The 26,951-nt window shown below is 51.1% G+C and overlaps 1 protein-coding gene across 1 annotated transcript in view; it reads left to right on the top strand.

Annotated features, from left to right (window-relative positions):
• Positions 1–10,857: 10,857 nt before the first annotated feature.
• Positions 10,858–26,951, top strand: part of SLC16A2 (solute carrier family 16 member 2) — a 157,129-nt gene continuing 141,035 nt past the window's right edge. The window contains exons 1-4 of the mRNA XM_056859733.1: positions 10,858–10,958; positions 22,492–22,580; positions 25,458–25,702; positions 26,070–26,235. Of these exons, the coding sequence (XP_056715711.1) occupies positions 10,858–10,958; positions 22,492–22,580; positions 25,458–25,702; positions 26,070–26,235 (601 nt within the window). The remainder of the gene's footprint in view (positions 10,959–22,491; positions 22,581–25,457; positions 25,703–26,069; positions 26,236–26,951) is intronic.

Here is a 26,951-nt window from a genome sequence, read left to right as displayed (position 1 = left end):
CCGGCTTGAGCGGGCGCAAGAGCAGGGGCTCCAAACCAAGTTCGGAGAGCCGCACTCAACGGGCCAAAGAGCCGCTTGCGGCTCGGGAGCCGCAGTTTGCGGACCCCTGGCCTAGAGCATCCCAGACAAGGGGGCCTAACGCACTCAGTAGATACTACGTTTAAAAAAAGTGTTATCCCGGTTAGATTGCACCTCAGACCTCCCGTTGCGGTTTGGAAATGCTTTGGAAGCGCCAGACATCTGTTTTTCCCGAAAACGCCTATACCACGATGTATTTCGTTAAGTCGTTTCTAAACCGGCAAGCCAAGGGGTGCGTTCAATTACAAACACTATTCTGTTCTCCTCCCCTCTTTTCGCAACACCCAATGAAAAGCCTTTCTCCTCCCACCACCTTCCCCTTCCCCTCCCGTTTGCATCCACCAATCTTTACTGCTACTAAATCCCCCCCCCCATAAGTGCTTGTGCAGAGGAGGGCGAGGGCTAGAAAAGCAGCAAAATTGCTGCGAGCAGCAGAGGGGGGAGGGGGAAGCAGCACGAGGAGGAAGGGAGAGAGACTGAGGAATAGAGAGAGCGCCCATCCACATGCGCGCGCACACACATACACACAAAAGTCAGGGCTCTCCAGTGCCTGCACAAGTTTCTCCCCACCTGTTCCTATCTTTCTCCCGCTCATCCCAGCGATAAAAGACGGCAGCTCTGTGATCAGCTCTGTGCAAGGAACGGCTCATTTTGGTTTACTGGGGGGGGGGGGGAAATGCCTGCATTGGTTGTGATTAGGGTTTCCCTGCCTTGCCAATGAGGCAATTCTAAATGGCGTACAGCGCTCCCTCGGAGCAATGATATTGCGCATACGTGAAACAAAGAAAGGGGAGGGGAGGCAGGGAAGCATCAGCTACGTAGACATGACGCGGTGCTCCCCCACGCTCCTCCTCTCAACAGTGCGATATGACGATAAATCGTCTTGGGAGCAGTCTTCACAGGCACGGTGCGATCGGAAATGAAGAATACGCATCCAAAACACACACACCGAGCACGATGATACTCTGCTGTAAATTGTTGGTGCGTTAAGCCCCAAGTGCTTGTCCAGCCTCAGCTTAAAGACTGCCAGTGAGAGGGAGCTCACCACCTCCCTAGGTAGCTGATTCCATTGTTGAACAACTCTTACTGTACAAATTTTTTTTCCTAATATCCAGCTGGTACCTTTCTGCCCACAAATTAAACCCATTATTGTGAATCCTATCCTCTGCTGCCAACAGCTCCCTGCCCTCCTCTAAGTGACAGCCCTTCAAATACTTAAAGAGAGCAATCATAGCCCCTGTCAACCTCCTCTTCTCCAGACTAAACATTCCAACTCCCTCAGCCTTTCCTAATGGGGCTTGGTCCCTAGGCTCCTGGTCATCCTCATTGCTTTCCTTTGCACCCGCTCAATTCTGTCCACATCCTTTTTGAAGTGAGCCCTCCAGAACTGCACACACTACTCCAGGAGCAGCCTGACCAATGCAGTGTACAGTGGAACTATGACATATTGTGATTTGGATGTTATGCCTCTGTTGATGCAACCAAAAATCACATTAGCTTTTTTTGTCACTGCATCACACTGGCTGCTCATATTTAACTTACTGTCCACCTGTACCCCAAGATCTTGTTCACATACACTGCTACCAAAAATGTATCCCCCATCCAGTATGCATGTCCCTCATTTCTGTTACCTAGATGTAGAATTTGGCACTTATCCATGTTGAATTGCATCCTGTTCACATCTGCCCACTTATCCAGTGTGTTCAGATCTCATTGAATTCTATCTCTATCTTCTGGTGTGTTTGCAGCTGCTCCTCCCAATTTGATGTCATCTGCAAATTTAATGAGTAGTCCCTCCATACCCTCATCCAGATAATTTATAAAAAATATTGAAAAGTACCGGGCCCAGAACCGAACCCTGTGGGACCCCACTGGACGCCTCTCTCCATTCAGATGAAATGCCATTGACAACTAATCTTTTAGTGCAGTTCTCCAACCAGTTCTCTATCCACCTAACTAACCTAGGGTCCAGTCCACAGTCCTCTAGTTTACCCATCAGAACTTCATGGGGAACCTTGTCAAAAGCCTTACTGAAATCCAGGTAAACAACATCAACTGCATTACCTTGATCCAGTAAGCTCATCACTCGATCAAAGAAGGAAACAAGGTTGGTCTGGCAAGACCTGTTGGGGGACAAATCCATGCTGACTTCCCCATATCACCAAGTTGTCCTTCAGATGCTCACAGATTGATCTCTTTAATATCTGATCCAGTATCTTCCCTAAAATAGAGGTCAAACTGACTGGCCTGTAGTTTCCTGGATCATCCCTCCTCCCTTTTTTGAAAATTGGGATAACATTCACCTTCCTCCAATCTTGTGGCACATCTCCCGTCCTCCAAGAGGTCTGGAAGATGATGGACAAAGGCTCTGCAAGCAGGATCTGCAAGCAGGTTCTTTGAGCACTCTTGGGTGCATACCATCTGGCCCAAGGGATTTGTACTCATCCAATGCAGCCAGGTGCTTCTCAATTACCTCCCTGTTCATGTCAACCAGCAGCCTGGATTATGTGGCTTGTCTACTATAATTTCTAGATGAGCTCATTCTCTTTTTCAGGGAGAAAACTGAGGCAAAATAAGTTGTCCCGAGACACAGCCTTCCAGCGCTCCTCAGGGACTCCAGCCCACGCTCATGCCTACCTAATCAGAGGGCAGCGCCAGAGCGAGGAGGGGAGTCCGGGAGGAGGCCAACTCGGCCGCAACCCCGATGTCGGCACACATGCAGCCTGTAGGGCATTGGTCGGAGTGACCCTTGCTGCCCTCACCCCCTCAGCTGCCTCCCAGCTGGTGGGCAGACGGATGCAGCAGCAGGGAGAGGCACAACAACCCCACAAGCAAGCACGGCATGAGGGGCGGAAGCAGCAATGGCAAAGCCACGAGAGAAGCCGGTACGGCATGTGCGAAGTCTCCCCGCCTATCAGCTGAGCAGTGGAGAAGCATAACAGATCCAGAAGCTCGGGGTAGAGCTGGAAGGGACCTGATGATAGGCTCCCTTCTTGTAAACTCCAGTGGGTGGGGTATGTGGGGAAGGGGGGCAGTGTAATAGGCCATCAGTCCTCCATAAGAGGCAGCCACATGTGGAGGCCAGGGAGGAGATGTGCTAGCTGTTGCCTGGCACTATGGGTAACAGGGCAACCACTGGATACTTGGAGGATCAAGAATGCAGTTTAAGGTTGCCAACCTCCAGGTGGGGCCTGGAGATCTCCTGAAATTATAACCAATCTTCAGTCAACAGAGATCAGCTTCTTTGAAAGCTGCACTCCCCAGACTTCATCCCCAAATCTCAAAGAATTTCCCAACCAGATTTGGCAACCTTAACAATCTTGGATCTTTTAAAATAGTAACATCATTAACAGAATTGTACCCTTCTAAGCCTATTGATTTTGATGGACTTAGATGAGTGCATCTCAGTCGGTGAGCATGTTTGGGGTGAAGAAGGACTTCCCATTTCTTCTTCTCTTTGCAGCCTCTAGCTTGACTGGTCCTCTGCATAGGTCACTTGGTTGCTCCCATCTTGCAGCAGCTCCAACTCGACTCTTGCAAATCCCACCCATGTGAACCCTGGGCAACCAGTATTAACATAGATTAAAATCCTGTTTTTGCTTGCAAGCAATCTGGGAACTGAAAATGTGTATGGGTCCTAAAGTACTGGCGGTAGCATACTGTTTCCAAGACATTTACATAGCTGAGGCTGCCTTGTTTGTTGTGGGGGGGGGGGCTGTATCAGCATGCTTTGGTGTCAGGTTCTTCAGCCAACCTGGGCAATTCCCAAAAAGCCACTCGCTCAGACAGCCAAGTCAGAAGCAGGTAAACTTTATTGTAGAAGCAACAGGCAAAGCTAAGGCAACTTGCAGGTTCAAAGCTGCTAATGACGAGCCAGGCTACGAGGCATAACTTAAAAGCATGATTACATCACAGGTGCAGTTTCAAACGGCCTGGGAAATGACTAGATAACGGTGCTTGGCAGTGAGGGGGAAGACTGAGCCTAAACATGGTGCTGCTCGTTAGCCGCTCAAGGCCAAGGCAAGGGAGGGGGAATGGAACAGGGAGTGTGGGAATAACAGAGCAAATGTACATCAAAGCAAAATGCAAACACTGGCCGAACTCACGTCAAGAGCCTGACCGCTTGTACGGGCCAGCCCAAGCATGGCTAGGCAAGGACTCAGAAGACAACCAAAAGGCAACCTCAGACACTCTGACATTTGGCACAGTTCAACAATTCAGTACATTTTTATCACATCCTTCCTGCAACGTAACTCAAAATGGAATCCCAATACTCTATCTCAGGGCTCCCTAATGTGGTGCCTGTCCTAGGTCAGCAGCCGACCTCCCCTCCTTCCCAGGACTCCCCACCCCAATAACACTTACCTTGCAGGGGCAGACAGCCGGGAGGAGCCGACCCCACAGGGTTGACCAAATAGTATTGGAGAGCCCCCACAGCCCACTTGACAGCCAAGGCTTCTCATTCCACAGTGGCGTACCTCTGCTCTGTGGGCTGTAGCTTACAGCTGAGATACTTGACAGGATGTTTGGTCCCCTCGAACTCCTGGGCAAGAACCGCCCCCAAGCCAGATGCCGATGCGTCCGTTCAATCGAAATCAGGGTTGCGTAAGACTGGGCTCTTCGAGAGGGCTCCTTGCAGGTCTTGGAAGGCTCTGACTTGTGGCTGCTTCCACCGGATGGCATTTGTCTAGTCTTTCTTCAGGCTGTCTGTCAAGGGGCTCACCCTAGTAGCAAAGTGTGGGATGAACCGGCTATAATACCCCATAAGGCCTAGGAATCGCCAGAGCTGCTTCTTGGTCCGGGGTTGAGGAACCTCCTCCAATGTGGTTATCTTATCGGGCAAAGGTCGCAATTTCCCTTGACCCACTATGTACCCAAGATACTTGAGCTCGCGGAACCCTAGTCGGCTCTTAGTAGGGCTAGCCTTGAGGCCAGCCACATGCAAGGCTTTGATGACTTGACTAATATGCAGTAAATGTGAGTCCCAGTCGGGGCTAAATATAATAATGACATTGATGTAAGCCATCAAGTAGCCATGACACTGTGCTACTGCTAGGGCCCAGTCCACCAGCCTTTGAAAGGTCACTGCCACCCCATGTAACCCAAAGGGCATGACTTTAAACTGGAACAGGCCGGTGGGGGTTGCAAAGCCGTCTTTTCTTCATCCCCCAGACGCATGGGAATTTGCAAGTAGCCCTTGGTTAGGTCAATAGCAGAGAGGTACTGGGCAGCCCCTAGTTGGTCGATTAGGAGATCAGCATGAGGTATGGGATATGCCTTGAACTGGGCAACCTTATTAACTTCCCGGTAATCCACGCAGAATCTTATACTGCCATCCTGTTTGGGCACCAACACGATGGGGCTGCGCCAGGCCCTGTGGGAGGGCTCGATGACACCCAAGGCTAGCATCTTATCTACCTCTTGATGAACCACCTCCCACCGTCACCGTGGTATGGACCGCTATGGGGTACGGGCCACCTGTCCTGGGGGGGGCTTAATGGCGTGGTCTGTGAGAACACCGGGGCAAGTGAAGCAATAGCTCCCACACTTGTTGTTTTTGTGGAGGTGTCAATCCTTTATCGACCTGAGGACGCTCATCGGTCTTGGCCTTAGGCTGCTAGGGGAGTTCCCTCTCTGTCAGCTCCAGCGGTTCCACCCCCAGGTGACACGCTTCATCCCCCTCCTGCCTGGCTCGCCACTCTTTGAGGTTGTTGATATTTAACTTCTTACATTGCCTCCTCATAGAACCACACTTCATTTCACAGGTAAGGGGTCCTATCTTTTTTGTAATCTCATACAGGCCCCACCAGGGGTCCCCTTTGTTGGGTCCAAACACCCGCCCATTCACGAGGACCTGTGCCCCGACTGCTAGGGACCAGGGCCGTGCCCCTTTGTCATAGTAGGCCTTCTGGACCCGCTGAGCCTGTTCTAAATTGCGAGCCGCCAATTCCCAGGCCACCTGCAACCTATCCTTGAGCTGTCTCATGTACTCGGACCCCTCCAGCACAGGGGACTCTCCCACAGGGACCCACTGCTCCTCTACTACCTCCAGGATCCCGCGTAGCCACTGCCCATACAGCAATTCAAAAGGAGCATACTCAATAGAAGCCTGAGGCGTCTCCCACACAGCAAATAGGATGGGATCCAGGTACAAGTCCCACTGATTGGGCCTGTCTCCTACCAACTTTTGTAACATAGAATCATAGAGTTGGAAGGGAGCACCAGGGCCATCAAGTCGAACCCCCTGCACAATGCAGGAAATTCACAACTACCTTCCCCCTCTACACCCCTAGTGACCAGAAGATGGCCAAGATGCCCCCCCTCTCATCATCTGCCTAAGGTCACAGAATCAGCATTGCTGACAGATGGCCATCTAACCTCTTCTTAAAAGGTTAGATGGCCTTCAAGGTCTGATTGAAGCATTCTACCAAACCATCTGTTTGTGGGTGGGCCACCAAAGTGAAGACCTGGCGTATCCCAAGATTTTTACACAATTGGTGGGTAACCGTGGCCGTAAATGAGGTGCCCTGATTTTTCAATATTTCCCTAGGCAACCCTACATGGGAGAAAAAATGGATCAAGGGAGAAAAAATGGATAAAGACTCATTTAGGAAGTGGCCTTATAACCAAAGAGGAATATAAGCAAATAACTAGTGCTTGTAGGGAGAGTGTTAGGAAAGCTAAAGCTCAGTATGAACTTAGGCTAGCGGGAGATGCTAAACAAAACAAAAAAGGGTTTTTTTCCTATGTAAGAGTAAGAACAAGGACAAGATAAGTCCATTGCGTGGACCGGAAAGTGAAATTATAACAGGAGACGAAGAGAGGGCAGAACTCCTCAATTCCTACTTTTCTCAGTTTTTTCTCGTGAGGGAAGTGGTGCTCAACATGGCATAAACGGAACATGTGATGAGGGAAGGGATTTGCAGCCTAGAGTTGGCATTGGGGTAGTGCACAAACACCTGGTTTCTTTAAATGAAACAAAATCCTCTGGGCCAGACAAATTGCACCCAAGGGTACTCAAAGAACTTGCAGATGTAATTTCGGAACCTCTGTCCATTATTTTTGAAAAGTCTTGGCAAACAAGACTTCAAGAAGGGGGAAAAGGAGGATCCAGGTAACTACCGACCCATCAGCTTGACTTCTATACCAGGAAAAGTGTTCAAACAAATCATCAAACAGTCAGTCCTTGAGCATTTAGAAAGGATGGATCTGATCACTAAGAGCCAGCACGGGTTTCTCAAGAATAAGTCATGTCAGACTACTCTTATCTCCTTTTCTGAGAAAGTTACTACCTTGCTGGATCAGGGGAATGCTGTAGACATAGTTTATCTAGATTTCAGTAAGGCTTTTGATAAGGTTCCACATAGTATTCTAGTTGACAAATTGGGAAAATGTGGGTTAGATCCTATTATTGTTAGATGGATCTGCAACTGGTTGACAGATCGTACCCAAAGAGTGCTAGTTAATGGTTCCTCATCCACTTGGAGAGAAGTGAGTAGTGGAGTTCCTGAGGGATCTGTGCTGGGCCCTGTGTTGTTCAACATCTTTATAAATGATTTGGATGAAGGCATAGAGGGGATGCTTATTAAATTTGCAGATGATACTAAATTGGGAAGGGTAGCAAATACGGTAGTAGACAGAGCCAAGATGCATGATGATCTTGACAGGCTGGAGAAATGGGCTAGAACTGATACTAAATTGGGAGGGGTAGCAAATATGGTAGAAGACAGAGCCAAAATGCAGGATGATCTTGATAGGCTGGAGAAATGGGCTATACCTAATAAAATGCACTTCAAAAAAGACAAATGTAAAGTTCTGCATTTAGGTAGGAAAAATGAAATGCATAATTATAGGATGGGGAAGACTTGTTTGAGCAGTAGTGTGTGTGAAAAGGATCTTGGGGTTTTAGTAGACCAAACACCGAACATGAGTCAGTAGTGTGATGCTGTAACTAAAAAGGCAAATGCAGTCTTGGGCTGCATCAACAGAAGTATAGTGTCCACATCACACGAAGTAATGGTATCACTTTACTCTGCTCTGGTTAGACCTCAACTAGAGTACTGTGTTCAGTGTTGGGCACCACAATTTAAGAAAGATGTAGACAAGCTGGAACATGTCCAGAGAAGGGGAACAAAGATGGTGAGGGGTCTGGAGACCAAGTCCTATGAGGAAAGGTTGAAGGAGCTGGGTATGTTTAGCCTGAAGAGGAGAAGACTGAGAGGGGATATGATAACCATGTTCAAGTACTTGAAGGACTGTCATATAGAGGAGGGTGCCGAGTTGTTTTCTGTTGCTCAAGACAGTCGGACCAGAACCAATGGGTTGAAATTAAATCAAAAGAGTTTCCGTCTAGACATTAGGAAGAATTTTCTAATAGAGCGGTTCCTCAGTGGAACAGGCTTCCTTGGGAGGTGGTAAGCTCTCCTTCCCTGGAGGTTTTTAAGAAGAGTTTAGATGTCCTTCTGTCAGCAATGCTGATTCTGTGACCTTAGGCAGATGATGAGAGGGAGGGCATCTTGGCCATCTTCTGGTCACTAGGGGTGTGAAGGGGGGAGGTAGTGAATTTCCAGTATTGTGCAGGGGGTTGGACTTGATGGCCCTGGTGGTCCCTTCCAACTTTATGATTCTATTATTCTATGACACACTCCCATGGCCTGCATCGTGTGCAAGGGGATGGCCTCTGGGTATCGGGTCGCTTAGTCTACTAGGACTAGCATGAACTGGAATCCCCTGGGAGTACGAGGGAAGTCCATGGCGACTCTCTCAAATGGAGTCTGGATTATGGGCAGCGGGCTCAAAGGGACCTTCGGGGGCACCTTTCCCCCAAGCTTCTGGCATTGTGGGCATGTCTTACAGAATCGTTTAATGTCCTGGGACACTGCGGGCCAAAAAAATGAGCTTCGATTCGGGCTAAGGTGTTCTTCACCCCTTAATGGCCCGTCCAGGAATGATCATGGCTCAATTGCAATAGGTGCTCTCAATACTGGACAGGGTCTAGAAGCTGTCTAACCATCTTACCCTGGTGCCCCATCAGGCGGTACCAGGCTCCCTGTTCTCTTATAATGCGGGGTAGCCTTCAAGCCCTCCAGTCGTCAATGACGACCCCATTACTCATTGCTACCAGGCCTCTGCAGGCCACCAGGGAAGGGTCTTCTGCTTGGGCCTGTAGAAACATCGATTCACCCACCCATTACTCCCACGTCTCGCCCTCAGGGTCTTGGGCCTGTTCTGGTGGTCCCGCTGGATGGGGCCAGGAAGGTTCCAGTTGTTAGTCATCTGTTGCTCCGAGGGGTCCTGCCCACATCGCCTCCGGGACAGCTGGGATCGTGAATGCAAGCAGCATGCCTTGGAAGCACGGGGCATCCAGGCCAATCAGCATTGGGTATGGCAGGACCCGAACCCGGGCCACCTCCAGGGTATAAACCCGGCTTGCCCACCTTATCGTGACTTGGACTACAGGATATTCTTCCACATGTTGGTGGAAACATGGCCACCTTTGCATGTTGCACGATGGGAAGCTTCTCTGGCAGCAGAGGGGGAAAAGAGCCACGGATACAGAGGACCCGCTGTCCACTAAGGCTTGAATTTGCTTTTCTTGCAATTCCACCTCGGCCAAGAGGGCTGGGGGTCTTTGGCCTGGGGCTGAAACCTGCATGGCCTCCTCTCCCCCCCAGTCACATTCCATAAGGGGGCAGTCATTGCAGAAGTGCCCCCACTGACCACAGGTGAAGCACGGTCCTGTTGCCCTTGGTCCCCTACTACTACCCCCCTCACCTCGTGGTTCTGAGGGGGTCCCTACTGCCCCAGGGCTGTCCATTTTCGCAGGCACTCCTGGGGGTATCCATCAGGGTTGTGGGCCCCCAAGAGTGGGGATTCTTGGTATGGTCCTGGGCCGGTTGCCCTTGAGTCCCTCACCCGACGTTTTGACATCCTCTCGACTCCCCTCCCGGGGTTTGGATTGACAGCGCATTCTCTAACAATTTGGTGGCGTCTGTCAACGTAGCGGGCTTGTTGTAGCTAAGCTACTCATTTGCCCGAGGGGGCACCACCTGCATCAGTTGGTCCAGGACAACTTGGTCTACTATGGCCTTGCTCTCAGATGGACCATGTCCTACTCTTGTGGATGGCGCAGATGAAAGATCACAACGCAAGAGTGTTAAGATGGTATATTTCTGTGCTCCCCTTTAGCTTCACCATCTGGCACCAACCCGGGGCTCAATTGATCCCAGCTGACTACATGTCTCGTCTCTTCAAGGAGGTCGAAGACCCCGACAACTGCTCTCCAAGGGGGGGGGGTGTCCTGGGTCAGCAGCTGACCTCCCCTCCTTCCCAGGACTCCCCGTCCCAATAACACTTACCTCACAGGGGCAGACAGCCAGGAGGAGCTGACCCCGCAGGGAGGAAGGAGGGCCAGAGAGAGCCGCCGACAGCCCAGGCAGCTGGGCGCAGCACAGGGACCCGCTCGGAGCGGCAGTGCCCTGCAGCACGAGTCCGTGTCCCAGGAAACCTGGCGTGGCCGGGGAGGCTCCAAGAGGTGGCAGGGGCATAAGCCGGGCGGCTGGCCTGGCCGCGACAAGTGCCTGGCCGCCCGAAGAGGTGGGATCGGGAATGGCACAGCCCGCAGAGCCTGGCAGGCAAGCCGGGAGACAGGGCGGAGCCATGAGGAAGTTCAGCGCGGCAGGCTGTTCTACCGCCAAAACCCTGCCCGCCGCACAGCTGACAGGTGGCTGGGCCAGGGCGGGGAAGCCATGTGATCCCTGGCCCAGGACTCCCCCAGCCATGGTCCCCATCACCGTGGCACCCCCAAGCAACCACTTGTGTCACTTGCGCAGTGAACCGGCTGGTTCCTTTGCTGTCCATCAAGCCAGGAACAACAAGTGGTATTCGTCATAGCTAAAACCTCCTGAGATACAAGGAAGAAAAGTCAGCAACCACGCTCAAGCAGGTAATGTCTCTGTCTCCGCAGGAAACCATCTGCTAACACAACTCATGGCCAAAGGCTGACAATTGGAACCATTATAACCATATGCAACAGGGTGATTCTTCAATGAGCAGTGAAGAAGGCAGATGTGGAGTTTGGAGAAAGTTGCAGCAGAAAATCCCGAGAGATATATGCTTTTGGTAAGCATCATTTTACATTGTTTTTTGAATAAGCGCTCTTGTTGCATTTTGTAACTGTGACCATGATGCTTGTTTGCCCTTTTGTTCTTACAGAGCAAAGAAAGAAATCCAAAACAAATAATCTTTGCAGCTGAGGTTACCTTTAACAATAGCAGATGCAACGGCTGTAGGAGGAAAGATCTGATTTCTAGAGAGATGAGTCACAAGGTACTTGTACAGCACTGTGTTGCAACACAACAGCTTTCGAGAAACAGGCCTGTATTTCTTGGAAGACTGGAGGGTCATGGGAACGGCAACACTGACATATCTGGGGACTGGAAGTGAGTTCTCTTATCTCAAACTGCCCCCATATGTCTGTCCAAATATCCAACCTCCTTGAGGGCTTCTTTGTGCCTGGATCATTTTAATTGTTCCATCACCCTTGTTTTGCTTAAGGAACTGCTAGATGTGAGTCAGGGGCTTGGCAAAAGAACTAAACATTTCTCAGTTACTATAAACCTTTTCAGGAAAAGAGCAATTTTCTTGCAGCAGTGGGGGTATGAGAATCACACTCTGCAGATGTGTGCATGAAAAATGGCTGGTTTTGCAATTGGAACTGAAAGGGAATTGGGCCGAGAAGCAAACAAGCGATGAGCGGGCAGAAGCTGGAATATGCCTTATGCAACAGCTGCTCTTTTGGGGCTCCTGATTCAAGATGAGCTGTTGCGTCCTCTGTTTTAAGAGTGCACGAGCCTCCACATTGCTCCATAGGGCTATTGCATATCAATAAACCCGAAACAAAAATAAACCCAAAAAAGTCCTTTTCAGCTTCTTTCGGTTTTAATTTAAACCAAATATTAAAACTGGGAATCGAGCCTAAGCAGGATAGCCGATTGCCAAACAAACCGAATAGGTATTCAGCTTTTTTCAGCTTCGGCTTTCCCCGGACATTTCCCTATGGGATTTTTACAATGAGCTCTAGGGAGGTATTTTTCGAGGCAGAGTTACCAAATTTGCAGCATAGCTGCAAGAGACTCTCCTTGCATGAACCCCAAGGTTGGTAATGTTTGGTCAGGGGGTCCAATTTTATGGGGTCCTGAAGGGGTCGACCCCCTCCTACATAGAAAAGCATTGTAAACTTTATCATGCTTTCCTATAGAGAATGGGGGTGACCTCTTCAGGGGCCCATAAAATTGGATTCCCTGTCCAAACTTTACCAAACTTTGGGGTTCATGCAAGGAGAGTCCTCTTTTTTGGGAAACCCAGAAATAAAGCCAAATACCCATTTACCAATATGGGTATTCGGCTTATTTCAGGTTTACCAGAAAAATTCAGGCCCAATAAACCCAAACCCGAAATTTACTTTTTTTTTTTTTTTGCGCACAGCCCTAGTGCTCCTGCTTCGTAAAGAAGGCAAATATTACCAAGGCATCAGAAATCTTCAGTGCTTTCTCTTCCAGAAAGGTTACTTTCTATAGTGGAGGATCTCAGGGTATGGTTGGAAGATGCATGGCAACACCAGGGTCATCAGGAAAGGCTACATGTTTTAGCCAAATATAATAAATGATACAGCAGTACTTCTGAAGCTGAAGAAGTGGGTCTGGTCAGTGCCTGAATAGGAAACTTCCTAATAATTCTGTATAATTTGCCTTGAATCCTTTGATGAAAGGAAGTCAGATTAGAAGTGCAATAAATACCTGCCTGCCCCTGGAACTTCTTGCTGCTCACAAGTGGAGAATATGTAACAATCTTTCACTTGCCCCTATGCACTTCTTCTCTGGTCTAATCTAGTTGATGACAGTGTGCATTGTACCTCAGCATCCTGAGTTTCTTGTTTGCAACACCCCTTCCGCCTTCTAACTGGGATAACTCAGGGATCCCCATTCCGACATGTATTTGATGGGAGGAACTTTGTCTCTTGAAAGCTCATACCCAGAAGATCTTGTTGGTCTCTACAGTGCTAAGGTGGAGTGAAAATTGGAGGGAGGAACATTAATAATTTGAGATAAGCTGATGACACTACATTATTGGCAGAAAATAGTGAAGATTTGAAACGACTACTGCTGAAAGTTAAAAGAGAAAGTGCCAAAGCAGGACTACAGCTGAACATCAAGAAAACAAAAGTAATGACTACAGGAGAATTACACAACTTTAAGGTTGACAATGAGGAAATTGAAATTGTTCAAGACTTTCTATTCCTTGGCTCCACCATCAACCAAAAGGGAGACTGCAGCCAAGAAATCAGAAGGAGATTGAGACTGGGAAGGGCAGCCATGAAGGAGCTAGAAAAGATTCTTAAGTGTAAGGATGTGTCACTGGCCACCAAGACTAGATTAATTCATGCCATCGTATTCCCTATTACTATGTATGGGTGTGAAAGCTGGACAGTGAAGAAAGCTGATAGGAAGAAAATAGATTCCTTTGAAATGTGGTGTTGGAGGAGAGTGTTACGGATTCCGTGGACTGCCAAAAAAACAAATCAGTGGGTTATAGATCAAATCAAGCCTGAACTGACCCTAGAAGCTAAAATGACTAAACTTAGGCTGTCGTATTTTGGTCACGTCATGAGACGACAAGAGTCACTGGAAAAGACAGTCATGCTAGGAACAGTTGAGGGCAGCAGGAAAAGAGGAAGACCCAACAAGAGATGGATTGACTCAATAAAGGAAGCCACAGCCTTCAATTTGCAAGATCTGAGCAAGGCTGTCAAAGTTAGGACATTTTGGAGGACTTTCATTCATAGCGTCGCCAGCGACTTGATGGCACTTAACACACACACATACACACCCACACACATACACACACACAGTGCTGCCGGACTTGCATCTAGCTAATCTTGCATTCCTTTCCCTATTTTCTCTCTGCACAGTAAGGGCCCATTCACTCAGCCTTTTAGGTGAAAAGATTTACTGCCTTCCAGAAAAACGCTCTGAAACCAGAGCTACGAGAAATGGTGAAGTCAACAAGCATAGTTGTGGTCACTGGAGGAGGAGACTCCCTTAATAGAATTATGGGGGAAAGTTCACCCGGCTGTGACTAGCAGTGCCATCCTAAGCAAAGTCACACACTTCTACGTCCACTGAACTCTGCTTTGGATGGCTCTGTAAGAGCTATGGCAGTCAACTCAATCTGCTGACCCCAACAACAATTTCCCAGGCAAGAAATGACACGGGACAGTTCGCATAATCTATCGAGGGATTTGGAAGAAGGAGCAGATGGCACAATTTGGTTCTCATGTGGCCAATGGGGCTTGCATGATCCTGATCCACTACAGTCATGCAACTCAGTATTGGGGTGCTCCACCCCACCCCTGCATAATTACCAATGTCGCCATATGACTGCTACTTAGGGTTGCCAACCTCCAGGTGGGGCCTGGAGATCTCTCAGAATTACAACTGATCTCCAGACTACAGTGTTTTGCATCCTGGGGTTGGCATCTCTACGCCTTACAGGAGCACTCCATGGGGGACTCCACTGTCTGTGATATCTGAAAGGAAAGCAGAGCAGATTTAGACAGCTCTGTCCATCGTTCCCCTATGAAATCTTCCCCCCTCCTCCACAGGGGATTTGGGTGGGGGGGACCAGTGATGTTCACGCTGTTTGTTTGTGTAATCCATTTCAATATAAACCTTGTTTTTCCTATAAACATGAGAGATTATTTTTGTTACTGCTGCCAGAAAAATGGTGCATTGCAACATAAGATTATGAAATGCTTTAACTTTGCAATGAAACATTTTCTCAACCCGTAGGATAATGTATTCAGATCATTTCAAACCTCTGACTGTGGTTCATGGTGTCTTATCATCCCTTTAGCATGAGGAAGCAAAGAAACTGGAGCCTGACAAGAACGTGGGATAGAGGAGGCCGTTGCACTGACTTTTAGTTGTTTGGTTGAATGCATTTTCAAGACACGGCGCTCAAAACATGGGATATAGTTGTCAAAATCCTTTCTCAAATAAATGCAGCACATTGTCTAACACAACTCTTGGTTTTTCAAGAAAGCTGTCCTCATTTGTGCAGAGCCTCTGAAGCAGCTGTGCACTGTCTTCCCCTTCCTGCTACCCCAGACTCACCTCATCTGCTGAATGCCTTCTTCATCCCCTTCCCCGCAGTTTGCTGAAAACATCCAGGAGAGCCATGGTTGGAGTCTTGGGAATCCAGTAGCGATTCTGGCTTACAAAGCTCAAGACAGCCACATTCTGTGAGGAACTGTGTTCCTCTGCTCACTCACAACCTTGGCTGCTGCACTGAAGGCGCACTCAGAGATCAAGCGGCTGGCAGAACAGGCTGGGCAGCACACAGAACCAAAGTGCAGAAAAGACCACACGTGACACGCCCTGTATTTTAAAGGGTTGCCAAGGGGACGCCACTCCAAGAAGGGCCTAGCTCTCATCTTGCCGCCTTTGTTTCCATCACCTCCAGAATACCTTGCCCAGCTCCCATTTGCCTCTGGGATCACTGTCCCTCAGCACCAATGCATCTGTGAAATTATAAGATGGACAGTTAGCGGCAGTGCTGGCTTTAATTCCAGTGAGACAGTAAACTTTACGAAAGTTAGCAAGCACTACAGGGTACTTTGTGCTACAGTGTACTTGGTGGCCACATTTCAGAAAATGGTGTTCAGAAAGGGGGCAGCTCAACAGCATTGCTGCCTGCAGTGGTCTCTGCAGCCTAGATAGGATGGACGATGAGGCCCTCTCTGGACTGCCCTTTTGGGGTTCCACCTCTTCTTCCCACGAACTGGCCTCTAAGAAATGCAGTCCAGGCAGCACATGGCTCAGAGCTATGCTCAAGGCCTCTATTACCATTTTGAACAGCCACTGGTACACCTTTGAGGCTCCCCTGCTGCTACAGGAGGAATGGGAAGCCTCCAGAGTCACTGAAGGCACACCACTTCTCTCACAGTCTCTTGACCACGTGCAGTGTGCACCAGATGGTGACATTCTAATCAGCATCCATTTCAGAATGGCCGTTGCAGCACTGGATGCCTCTGAGGCAGTTACGGGCATTGGGCAGAGTGCCCTGATGTGCCTCGCAGTCCTCAACATGTTGACACACTTCCCAACCACTCCCTTTGCCATCAGGGTTGAGGCAGTGGGTCGAGCAGGGGTGTGGGTGCCGAAGCCCACCATTGTGTAGTGTCTTCACCTTACATGCCCCAACTTTACTCACTGATCACCTTTCCCAACCCTACTGCAGTGTTTCCTGAGGTGTGTGAGTATCCACCCCCAGACTTATCCACACTGCCAAGGGGTGGTGAAGGCAGCCAGGCTCATCAACAGACACCAAATATCCCATGGGGTCCATAGCCCTGAGCTTGCGAGTGGTCCAGATGCTGGTAGTCCAGTGTAGCTCTCCACTGATGCAGATAGCCTTTGAGATACCTTCTGGTGGCCTTGGCCAGAACAGGGGTAGCAGGTGGTGTCCAAGACCTTGGTCTTGCCAAGAAAGCTCCATCATGGCACAGGCAGAGCTGAAGCGGTGGTTGAGAGTGGGCTTGTTGACAACAGAGGAGTGGCTGCACGCTCCCATGAAGCAACCCCTGCCAATCACCGATTTCAGACTGCCATGAGTGGGGATGCATGGTGAACCTGACATGACGGACATCTTCCAGTGCTGGAATGGGAGCAGATATCTTGAAGGTGCTAGTTATCAAACTAGGAGTGATGCAACCAACCAAAGGGTGCTTAAGGAAGGGTTGGGCTCTGCCTGGTCCTCTGGAAGGATCCCTGTTGGTGCACCAGCGGTGGGATCCTCCTGCTGATTTTGTACCTGTTGGACCTGCAGGCCAGATGTCTCACTCATTTCAGTCTTTGCTATGATAATATCATTGATCACAGCAGAGCAAGCACCTCACTGGCACACGGCCTCCCAGGGCCTTCAGTAGTCTAACAAGGCTGCGGAAACATTGGCTTTGGTATGGCTAAAAGTCTGGATACAATTAAAAAATACATGTTTATTGGACTTGGAAGGTTTTAATAACAGATTTGGGTGGCATGGTTACTTGTGGTATGATAAACTTAAAAATCACATGGCATTTCAGCACCATATTGTAAAATCCTCATTGATAAAAACTTGGTTAAGATATAAACATCTGTTGGAAACTAGAACACTGCTACGGATCTCTACACAAGAAATGTTAACATTAGGACCACTAAGACCATCCCAATTTATAACATACCAGGATCTTTTAACTTGGGAAGATAAAAAGTGTGCCTTAAAAGACATTTAAGTTGGTTTCAATATCATTAAATAAAATCTGTATATATACAAGATATGAAGATAGGCTTTCTTAAAGATAAATCAACATTCAACAAGTTTTACTGGAGAATAATGACCATTTAATCTCGAAGATGTATAAGATGTTGTTATTAATATATACAGAACAAGATCAAATTAAACTTACGATGATAACTTGGGCACAGACACTAGGTCATGATATTTTATTGAATAAGTGGGAAAGACTTTGGACAAGAGAGATGAAACTTGTGCTTTCACAGTCGTTGAGAGAGAACATATACAAGATGATCTACAGATGGTATTTGACACCGAAAAAACTAGCCAAAATGTACAGTACAATGTCACCAAACTGTTGGAAATGCAAAGAAGTTGGTTCTTTTCATCATATATGGTGGCTTTGCGACAAAGCTAAAAACTTTTGGGATATGATTTACAATGAACTAAGACTAATTTTACAGCGAAATATCCCAAAAACATCAGAGATGGTGCTGTTAAGTATGATACCAGAACATATCTTGACACAAAGAACTTTCTTGATATATGCCACCACGGCTGCAAGATTGGTCTATGCAGCTAAATGGAAAACGTCTGAGATACCATACAAAAATGACTGGATAAATAAAATGTTTGAAGTAGCAGAAATGGCTAAACTTACTGCTTTAGTAAATCAAAAAGACAATGAAGAATATGTGAGAGAATGGGAGGCATGGATAATATATCGTGAAAATGAATTAAATATGGGAAAGGTTAAAGGTTATGATTTAATCTAATTCAATTGATGAAAGTAGAAAGGATGAAGTACTCACTAATTAAAGCATATAGAATGATATGTAAACTTATGGAAATGATACAATGTATTATAATGAATTAGAAAAAAATACAGAGGGGATTATATAGATATTAAACAAATAGAGGAGGGGAGAGGGGGAGTCAAGAAAAGTTAATATAGATTAGGCTGATTAGATTGAAATTGTTTTAATTTATGAAACTTTGAAGACGATAATATTGAAATTGTATTTGATTCAATTAAAGTAGTCTAACAAGGCACCAATATTGAACTTAAGGTGCCCTGCAGCTGCAGTTACAGGTACACGATTGGTTGGCAAAACAGCATACATAAGAACATAAGAAAGGCCCTGCTGGATCAGACCAAGGCCCGTCAAATCCAGCAGTCTGTTCATACCGTGGCCAACCAGGCGCTTCTAGGAAGCCCATAAACAGGACGACTGCAGCAACATTATCCTGCCTGTGTTTCATAGCACCCAATATAATAGGCATACTCCTCTGATACTATAGAGAATAGGTATGCATCATGACTAGTATCCATTTTGACTAGTAGCCATGGGGTAGCCCTATCCTCCATGAACATGTCCACTCCCCTCTTAAAGCCTTATAGTTGGCAGCCATCACCACATCCTGGGGTAGGGAGTTCCACAATTTAATTGTGTGTTGTATGAAGAAATACTTCCTTTTTTCTGTTTTGAATCTCTCACACCATCAATGCAAAGCTGTTAATCAGATGACAGTCTTTTATACGGATAACAAAACTTGGGTTAGTTACAGGCTTCAGCAGAACCATAAAATGCTCAGCTGTGAATGGGGGCTCCAAGTGCAAACGCTGCATTGCGTGTCAATTAGGCAAGCAGCGATTTGTTTTCTGGTAATGTCTGCTGCCTTGTTCGAGGCAAGAACTGCATTTCCTTTGTAAAGAAGGAGATTAATTGCTTTGATACTGAAAAGGGTGTGTGTGTGTATGAATGAATGAAAGCAATATTTTGCATACACCAGGAACCTATTGGAAATCAATTGGCTCGCACATCCTCCAGCCATTTCTGAAACCCAGTTTCTTCCCAATAAGCCATTGATAGTTATGACAAGACTTTTTTTTTTCCTACTGAGGGGACGCATACAGCCTCCTAAGATTTTGGGGATCTAGGTTCATTTCGAACTATAAACCTTCCCCTCGGTTTCCAGGTAGTGAGTGTATAGGCCTTGGGTTTGCTGCTGTGAAGTAAATTTTGTGGTGCACAAGGAGATTATTGAGACCACGGAGGCTGGGTTAATATAAAAACTAAGAATATTTATTCATTCATTTACAGATTGGTTTCAAGGAACAGATCAGCAGCACAGGTCTCCAGGTAGACAAAGAAGAAACCTGGCTAAGGCACAAAAATTGAATCTAGTTATTGCTTCATTAGAACTTTCTTTAATGCTTTCAGGCACAAACAGGCATTAACTGACTAGCCACTAGGTTGGATCCTCTCACACACAGAGGATTCCACCCACACCAGTCTGCCCTTTCCCCAGAGCCAGACTAAATGGTACCAGGTCTGCTCATTGCCAGAGACGGGCCTAATCAATGGGGTACTCTCTTCTCTCCCAGAGGCAGAGCTGAACCGCTCTGCCACACCACCAGGCAGAGCCGCCCTTCGCTCTTTTTCCTGAGCCAGACCTGAGCTCCCCTGGGGCAGAACTGAACTCCCTCCGACATCTCGCCCCCCTCCTCACAGGTGATTGGATGCTGGAGCAGCACTCCTATGGGTTCATCGGAGGGGCTGATTTTCCCTTCGGGGGCAGGACAGCCTCCTCTCTGTCACACTACTTAAGTCCCTCATTTGCATGGCTTCACGTTCCAAGTACTTGAGGATCCCACAGCAACCGCCCTGACCAAAAGTTCAAGGTTCACTGCTCAGACCCCGTTCCTTGGGTGTTTTCAGCCCACACACCATCTGTTGGTAAGGGGGAGAATAAGCTGCACTGTCTCAAGATCAGTAAAGGTGTGGACAGAAGGAGGCTAAAAGGGGAGAGCTCCTGGAGAGAACAAAGACACAACACAGAGGCCAAGGGCTCCCGTTCAAATGCAGGCAGGCTACATGGAGCTCCACAGGTTTAGAAGCAGGATCTGCGGCTCGCTCCCCATGCCCCGCACCACCAACGCTACTAGCTGGAGAAGAACTTGCAGGTCATTCCAGCTGGGTCAGGAGCACAACTGCCCAGAACCCTCCCAGACCACAGGGAGCCGGGTGACACCCGGGGTCCACTCCAGTGCCTCTGTGTCATCATACTCTCAGGCTATAATCTGGGAAAACATCTTCATTCATTAAAATACCACCTTCTCACCTAATGCAAGTGTCTACAAAGTTAAAAAAACAAACACACAATACATAAACGCCCTTTATAGGGTTTTTTTTTAAAAAATCCTCCCACAGTGCAGATACCTGCAAATAGAAATTATACTAGAATTTGGCGCCAAACAAACCTGTTGGGGAGGGTGTTCTAAAGTCTGTGGGCTACCACAGAAAAGCCCCCATTTCCAGTAGCCAATTACCTCCCCACTTAAGGCACCGGTGAGTTCTATGGAAGCAGGTGGACCCTGGACCCAGCCCATTTAGGGCTTGTACGATAAAAAAGATAAAAGCCAGTACTTGTGCCTGGCAACAAACTGACAGCCACTAAGCATTGGCAAGATAGGATGTGGTATACAGGCCCCAATTCAAAGCTTCTCTCTCTTCCCTGTATTTCCAGCCAGCTGGAGTTTTGAAATATTCTGTATGAACAGCTGCACATACAGCACATGGCAGCGTAGACATGAGGGGCTGAGATTGCTGGGAGGAGGCTGCCAGGCGGGCTGCCCTTCTGTGCCCCCTCCCTTAGGTCTTACAGCCCATGTCTTCTCCACTATCTTGTTGTTTTCCTGCTCCAAGGCCTTTGCCTGCTGTGGGGGCTGAGTTGCTTCACAAAGGGCTCCTGTGTTTATATACACAGAGATCCCTGCACATGGGAAACACCATGGAAATCTTCTCCGACAGCTAGTTTTCTGGGGGCGGGGCCTTTTTTTTAGCTGTTAACGTTCCACCATGTAATCTCCCAGTAGCACAGCGCAGTCAAGAAAGAGCTTTGCTATACTGTGTCGTCCCTCCATCGCAGAATCAGCCAGCACTTCCTGAGTACCTGCATTCCCTTTGTAACTTGCATGTGTGTGGGTGCATGCGTGAGCGATGCCATGGGTGGGACCATGAAAGGGGGGGTCACAGAGCAGGTGGGCACCTTTCCATTGTGCCTGAACCCAGGTCCAGCAGAGAGCTCTCTTCCTCCCGTTTCCAGCAATGTCACTCTCAGAGGAATGACAGGTAGCAGCCTGGCACCCCAACATCATGTCTGCATCCTGCCAAGTGAAAACCTCCTCCCAGGGGAACAACTGTATTGAGTTTTTATATGTCTGTTGCGTTGGTGGGTTTGAATATCTGAGAAGCCCCCAAACAAGATCCTCCACAGCTCTGGAGCTGGGCGTTGACAGCTGCCGCCCCCTGCTCCCACAGGACACACCCACCCCAACCAGGCTCCACCCCCTAACCCCCAGATTCCTCCCCATCTCAGGGCTGGAATCTTGGCAACTCTAAAAAGATATGCATCGTGCATTTCTCTGAACAGGGGATTCACTCCCACTTCCCCCTTTAAAATCTATCAGTGCCATCCTAGGCGGAGTAATTCCAGCCCAAGCTCATTGTTTTCAGTGGGATTCGCCTGGGGAAGCTCTGCCTAGGATTGTACTGGAAGCAAGGAAGAAAGCAGAAGATAGGCCTTTGCCTAGCTTCTGGATCTGGTTCATTCTGAATCTGAAGTCTTCATTAGAAAATGCTTCACTCATCTGGCAAGAGCAATGAAGTCGCACTTACAATAATCTGGGGGCCATGAGGACCCCCCTGGAAAGAATTCAGGAATTCTCTTCGCCCTGCAAAACATCTGCTGGATGCTCGAAGCTCTTGAGCAGATTCACTTACCCCACCGCACTTTACCTCTTAAACTTAAACTCAACATTCTGTGCCTCCTGGCGTATATTGAGGCCTCATCAAGCCATTTTTATTTTCTTCAGGTTCATGTACAAAGTTGTATTTTCCTGCATATTTGCAAGTCCCCCTGAGCGTATAGGAAACACTCCCCCTTTGTGTGGGTGGACTGACTTTCTGGCTTTGGGGCGTGTAACAGGGGACAGCCATTTTATATATGTTTACAAATGGGGGCCTGTGAAACTTGCAAGGGGGGATTCCCATCTCCCCCCTGCTCACCTTCCAGCCCAGCTGCAGCAGGGCTCTGCCGCCACGGATGGGCCTGCCAGAGGTTCCCGGACTATGCCACCATCGTGGACGGGCCCAGAGCAGCTTGTGAGCTCTGCTGCCGCACTAATGCACCCACTGCACACCCCACACCCGCTGGGCTGGCAGGAGTCAGAGGAAACTGCTCTGGGCCCAGCCTAGCTGGTGGAGGACAGAGGCAGGTGCAAAAGGTAGGTGTGTTCTCTGTGCATGTGCAGAGAGCACTTTTATTTTTGGATGAATTTAAACCCCCTTTTTTTGGTTTTCAGATTTTTCTGCTATCTCGGGGAGTACCCCAAGTTTGAAGAAACATCTGTTTGGGATAAGTGTGCCCCCTAACTGCAGATTTAAGTATCCACAGATAGGGGTCTCAGTCAGTAATTAGATATGTCTGTGGCCAGTCTGTGGCCCCAAGAACAATCGCTCTGTGTGTGTGTGGGGGGGGAATGATTTGGAAATTTGCTCCTCCTTTAGGATTCAATAAATCTTCAGGGCTCACTTCAGAACTGATTCCCTCCCACACCCTTTAACTAACAGGTGGGGGCCACACAGGGATGATTCCCTGTTCTGCTGTCACTGAAGAGGCTTTCTCAGCACCCACAATGGAGAGTGTTCCCCACGGCATCTCTTCATGCCACCCTCATCTTCCCCCCACGGTGCAGGTTTAAGTCATGACATGACATCACCCCATGGGTCAGCAATGACCCACTGCTTGCGCAGGGGACTACCTTTACCTTATAGGGATATTGTTATAGCGTTAATGAACTATGGAACTAAATCCCCCGGCTATCAATGATGAGGGATCTGAAAATCCACACTTTTTTACCTACGTTTCCCCACAACCTGCTTTGGGTTTGGCAGGTCTGGGAAAACCTGCAGCAGAGTGAAGGAAATCTGGAACCCCTCAAAAGATCTTCTGGGGGGGGGGAGGCGAAGGAGCTGCTAAGGCGGGCCACCAGCCTCACCTGCAGTCCACAGCCAGCTCCTTCAGGAGCAGCTGACATCTCCTCAGTCCTTTTGGGGGTTCCCCACTGCCTTTTGGTTCATTCACAAAGCAGTTTTGGGGGCATACTCTGCATATGTCAATGTCCCCGCCCCCATCCCTGGGGGGCGGGAAGCAGCTCCGTCCCTCGCCCCGGGCCCCCGCCCGCTCGCTCAGGAGGAGGGGAAAGACGGCGGCGGCGCTCGTAATCGGAACAAGCAGGAGGGGGGAGGGAAAGGGGGAGGGAAAGGGGAGTGGGAGGGGGAGGGGTTCGTGCTGGGCAAAAGTCGCCCTCCCCCCGCCTTAGCCGATGAGCCCTTCTGTTGGCGGCAGAAGGGAGAGGGGGGCAGGAAGAACCCCCCGCCGCGCTTGAAATCGCGCCTTCAGCCGCCCCCTCCCCTGTTTACCCGAGGGGCCCCGTCCAGGCGTCCTCGAGCGCCCCCCCCCCGCCCAGGACACGCGGGCAACGGCGCGCCTCGCCTCGCCGCCGAAGGAGCCGCGCCGGGGGGGGGGGGCTCCGGCGGGCTTCTCCCCCTCCCCCCGGCGGCAGCGCGCCCCCCCCCCCCCTCCTGCAGGAAGCCCGCGCGGGCAGGGCCCGGAATGGCTTTGCTAACCTCGCAGTGAGGGGGGGGGCGCCCCCCAGCCCCCCTGGGGGCGCGCCAAGGACTGCCCCTCCCACTCCCGCGGGGGGGGGGCTTTGCTCAGTCCGCGTGGGAAGGACTCAGGCGCTCAGAGACGGAGTCCAGCGACGCCGCTTTCTGTGATGGAAGCGCAGACCGCACTTACTCACGCCCTGGACGCGCCCGAGACCCCCCGCGGCCACTCCCCCTGATCCGTGGTGGGGGGGGGGGAAGACCCTCTCGGTGACCAATGGGACATGCCGGCTTAGGGCCGCTAGGCTCCCTTTGCCGAGCTGATGGGGGGAGCAGGGCTTAGGCTCCTGCGCGCTGGACTCGAGCTCCTCAGTCCCCCCTCGCTCGCCCCCCGACTAGATGCATACACAACAGGCTTCCTCCAGGCGCGCGGGCGAATGGGGGGGGGGGAGAAGGAGCTGGGGGGGGGGCGGAGGCCTGACGGGCCCGCGCGTGTCGGGGAGGGGGAAGCAAGGGATGTACTCAAACGTCATGACAGGTCAGCCCATTGGAAGCAATGGGAGAGGCTGCCCAGCCCATTGGAGAGAAGGGGAGAAGCGTCCGCCTTAGAACACTTCTGGGGGTCCCAGGGGCTGTCGTCCCCACCCTAGGACACATCTGGGGGTCCCAGGGGCTGTCGTCCCCACCCTAGGACACATCTGGGGGTCCCAGGGGCTGTCGTCCCCACCCTAGGACACATCTGGGGGTCCCAGGGGCTGGCACCCCCACCCTAGGACACGTCTTGGGGGTCGCAGGGGCTGGCACCCCCACCCTAGGACACGTCTTGGGGGTCCCAGGGGCTGTCACCCCCACCCTAGGACACATCTGGGGGTCCCAGGGGCTGTCACCCCCACCCTAGGACACATCTGGGGGTCCCAGGGGCTGGCACCCCCACCCTAGGACACATCTGGGGGTCCCAGGGGCTGGCACCCCCACCCTAGGACACGTCTTGGGGGTCGCAGGGGCTGGCACCCCCACCCTAGGACACGTCTTGGGGGTCCCAGGGGCTGTCACCCCCACCCTAGGACACATCTGGGGGTCCCAGGGGCTGTCACCCCCACCCTAGGACACGTCTGGGGGTCCCAGGGACTGTCACCCCCACCCTAGGACACGTCTGGGGGTCCCAGGGACTGTCACCCCCACCCTAGGACACGTCTGGGGGTCCCAGGGACTGTCACCCCCACCCTAGGACACGTCTTGGGTGTCGCAGGGGCTTTCGTCCCCTTGGGGGGGGAGGTCCGCCGTCCCCACCTGAGGACGGTTTAGAAACCCGGCTGGGGGATCCCTTCCGCGTTTTCTTTGCCGCCGTTCTTGCGCCGTGCCGTCTTTCAGCGGAGCCCCCGCAAGGCAGCCGCCCCTTCTCTTCGACGGGCCGGGCAGCCTGTGCCATTGCTCCCGATGGGCTCGCTTGTCATTCGTCGCAGTACATCCCGGGAAGGCAACCCTGGCGGGGCGGCGCGGCTCCGCCCGGCGTCGGCGGCAGGCTTTTCCGCCCCGGGGGCAGCGCCCCCGGGGCGGAAAAGCCTGCCGCCGACGCCGGGCGGAGCCGCGCCGCCCCGCCAGGGTTGCCCGCGGGGGTGGGATCGGGGCCGGCCTGCAGCCGCGGCGGCGCGCTGCCTGGCGGAGGGGAGGGGGCGGGCGGGCGGGAGGCGGGGCGCGGCGGGAGGAGGGTCCGGCTGGCTGGCTGCGGCAGGAGGCGGCGGGATGACGACGGGGCGGCCCGAGGAGAGCCAGAGGGGGGGCGGCAGGAGGGGCAGCGGGCGGGCGGGCTGCGAGCGCGCCGGACTGCCGTTGAGCGCCGCCGCCCCGTCGGCCTGAGCCCGGCAGCGGGGCGCGATGGCGCTGCAGAGGCCGGCGGCGGAGCAGGGGGCGGCCTTGGAGGAAGACGAGGGCGAGGGGGGCGGCGGGGGGCCGGCCGGGGGGGCGGCGGCGGCGGGCGGGGGGGGCTTCACGCCGCCCGAGGGGGGCTTCGGCTGGGTGGTGGTGCTGGCCGCCACCTGGTGCAACGGCTCCATCTTCGGCATCCACAACTCCTTCGGGATGCTCTACGTCCTGCTGCAGGAGGAGGTGGCCGGCGGCGCCCAGGACCCCGCGCTCGAGTTCAAGACAGGTGAGCCGCGGGGAGCCGCCTGGCCGGCGGGGAAGGCCCCCCCCCCCCCGGCGCGCCGTCGGGGCTCCGCGGCCAAGGGCCAGCCTTTCCCCAAGGGGAGGACCAGCCCTGCCGCCTGGCCCGCCAAGCCCGCCTCGGATCGGTCGCAAGGTCCAAACCTGCCGGACCCTCAGCCGCCGTTCAGGACCCCCCCCCCATTAAACCCCCCCCCCCAGGCTGATGGGTTGTGGCCCGGCAGGCCCCCTTGGGGGTCTTTTGCCCCGGCGCGCTCCCTGCCCGGAATGAACTGTGGCTTGAGGCTGAGTTGCGTCCGGCCACACCTGCCCCTTTCGGCAGCCGATGGCTTTGTGCTCCATCTGTGGCAATGAGACCCACTTGGGCAAAGACCCTGAAGTCCTGATACCCAAATGTCTGCAGGCTCCCAAAGGATGGGGCAAGGTCAGAAGCCATGCCCTTCACCAGCCCTGTGGTCCCTAGTGCCCTACCCCAAAGGTGTTGATCATCTATACTGATGCCAAGAATGTGTTAGGTCCCGTACATGGCAGTACCAAGTTTCCTGTCTGTAAATCGTGAATGGGGGCAGGATTTAACAAATGAGTAGGGGGGGGGGAGAGCTGGTGGAAATGGAAGTGGACATAAAGTGAAATTATGCAAGTTCAGATGATGTCTATGGTGGACTGCAGATTTCAGCAAGGAAGGAGGTGGCTAGATTCCAG

Source organism: Euleptes europaea, chromosome 13 (genome assembly GCF_029931775.1).
Source record: "Euleptes europaea isolate rEulEur1 chromosome 13, rEulEur1.hap1, whole genome shotgun sequence".
Lineage (NCBI taxonomy): Eukaryota > Metazoa > Chordata > Lepidosauria > Squamata > Sphaerodactylidae > Euleptes > Euleptes europaea.
Note: the sequence above shows the minus strand (reverse complement) of the source record. Positions and strands in the feature narration are given on the sequence as shown.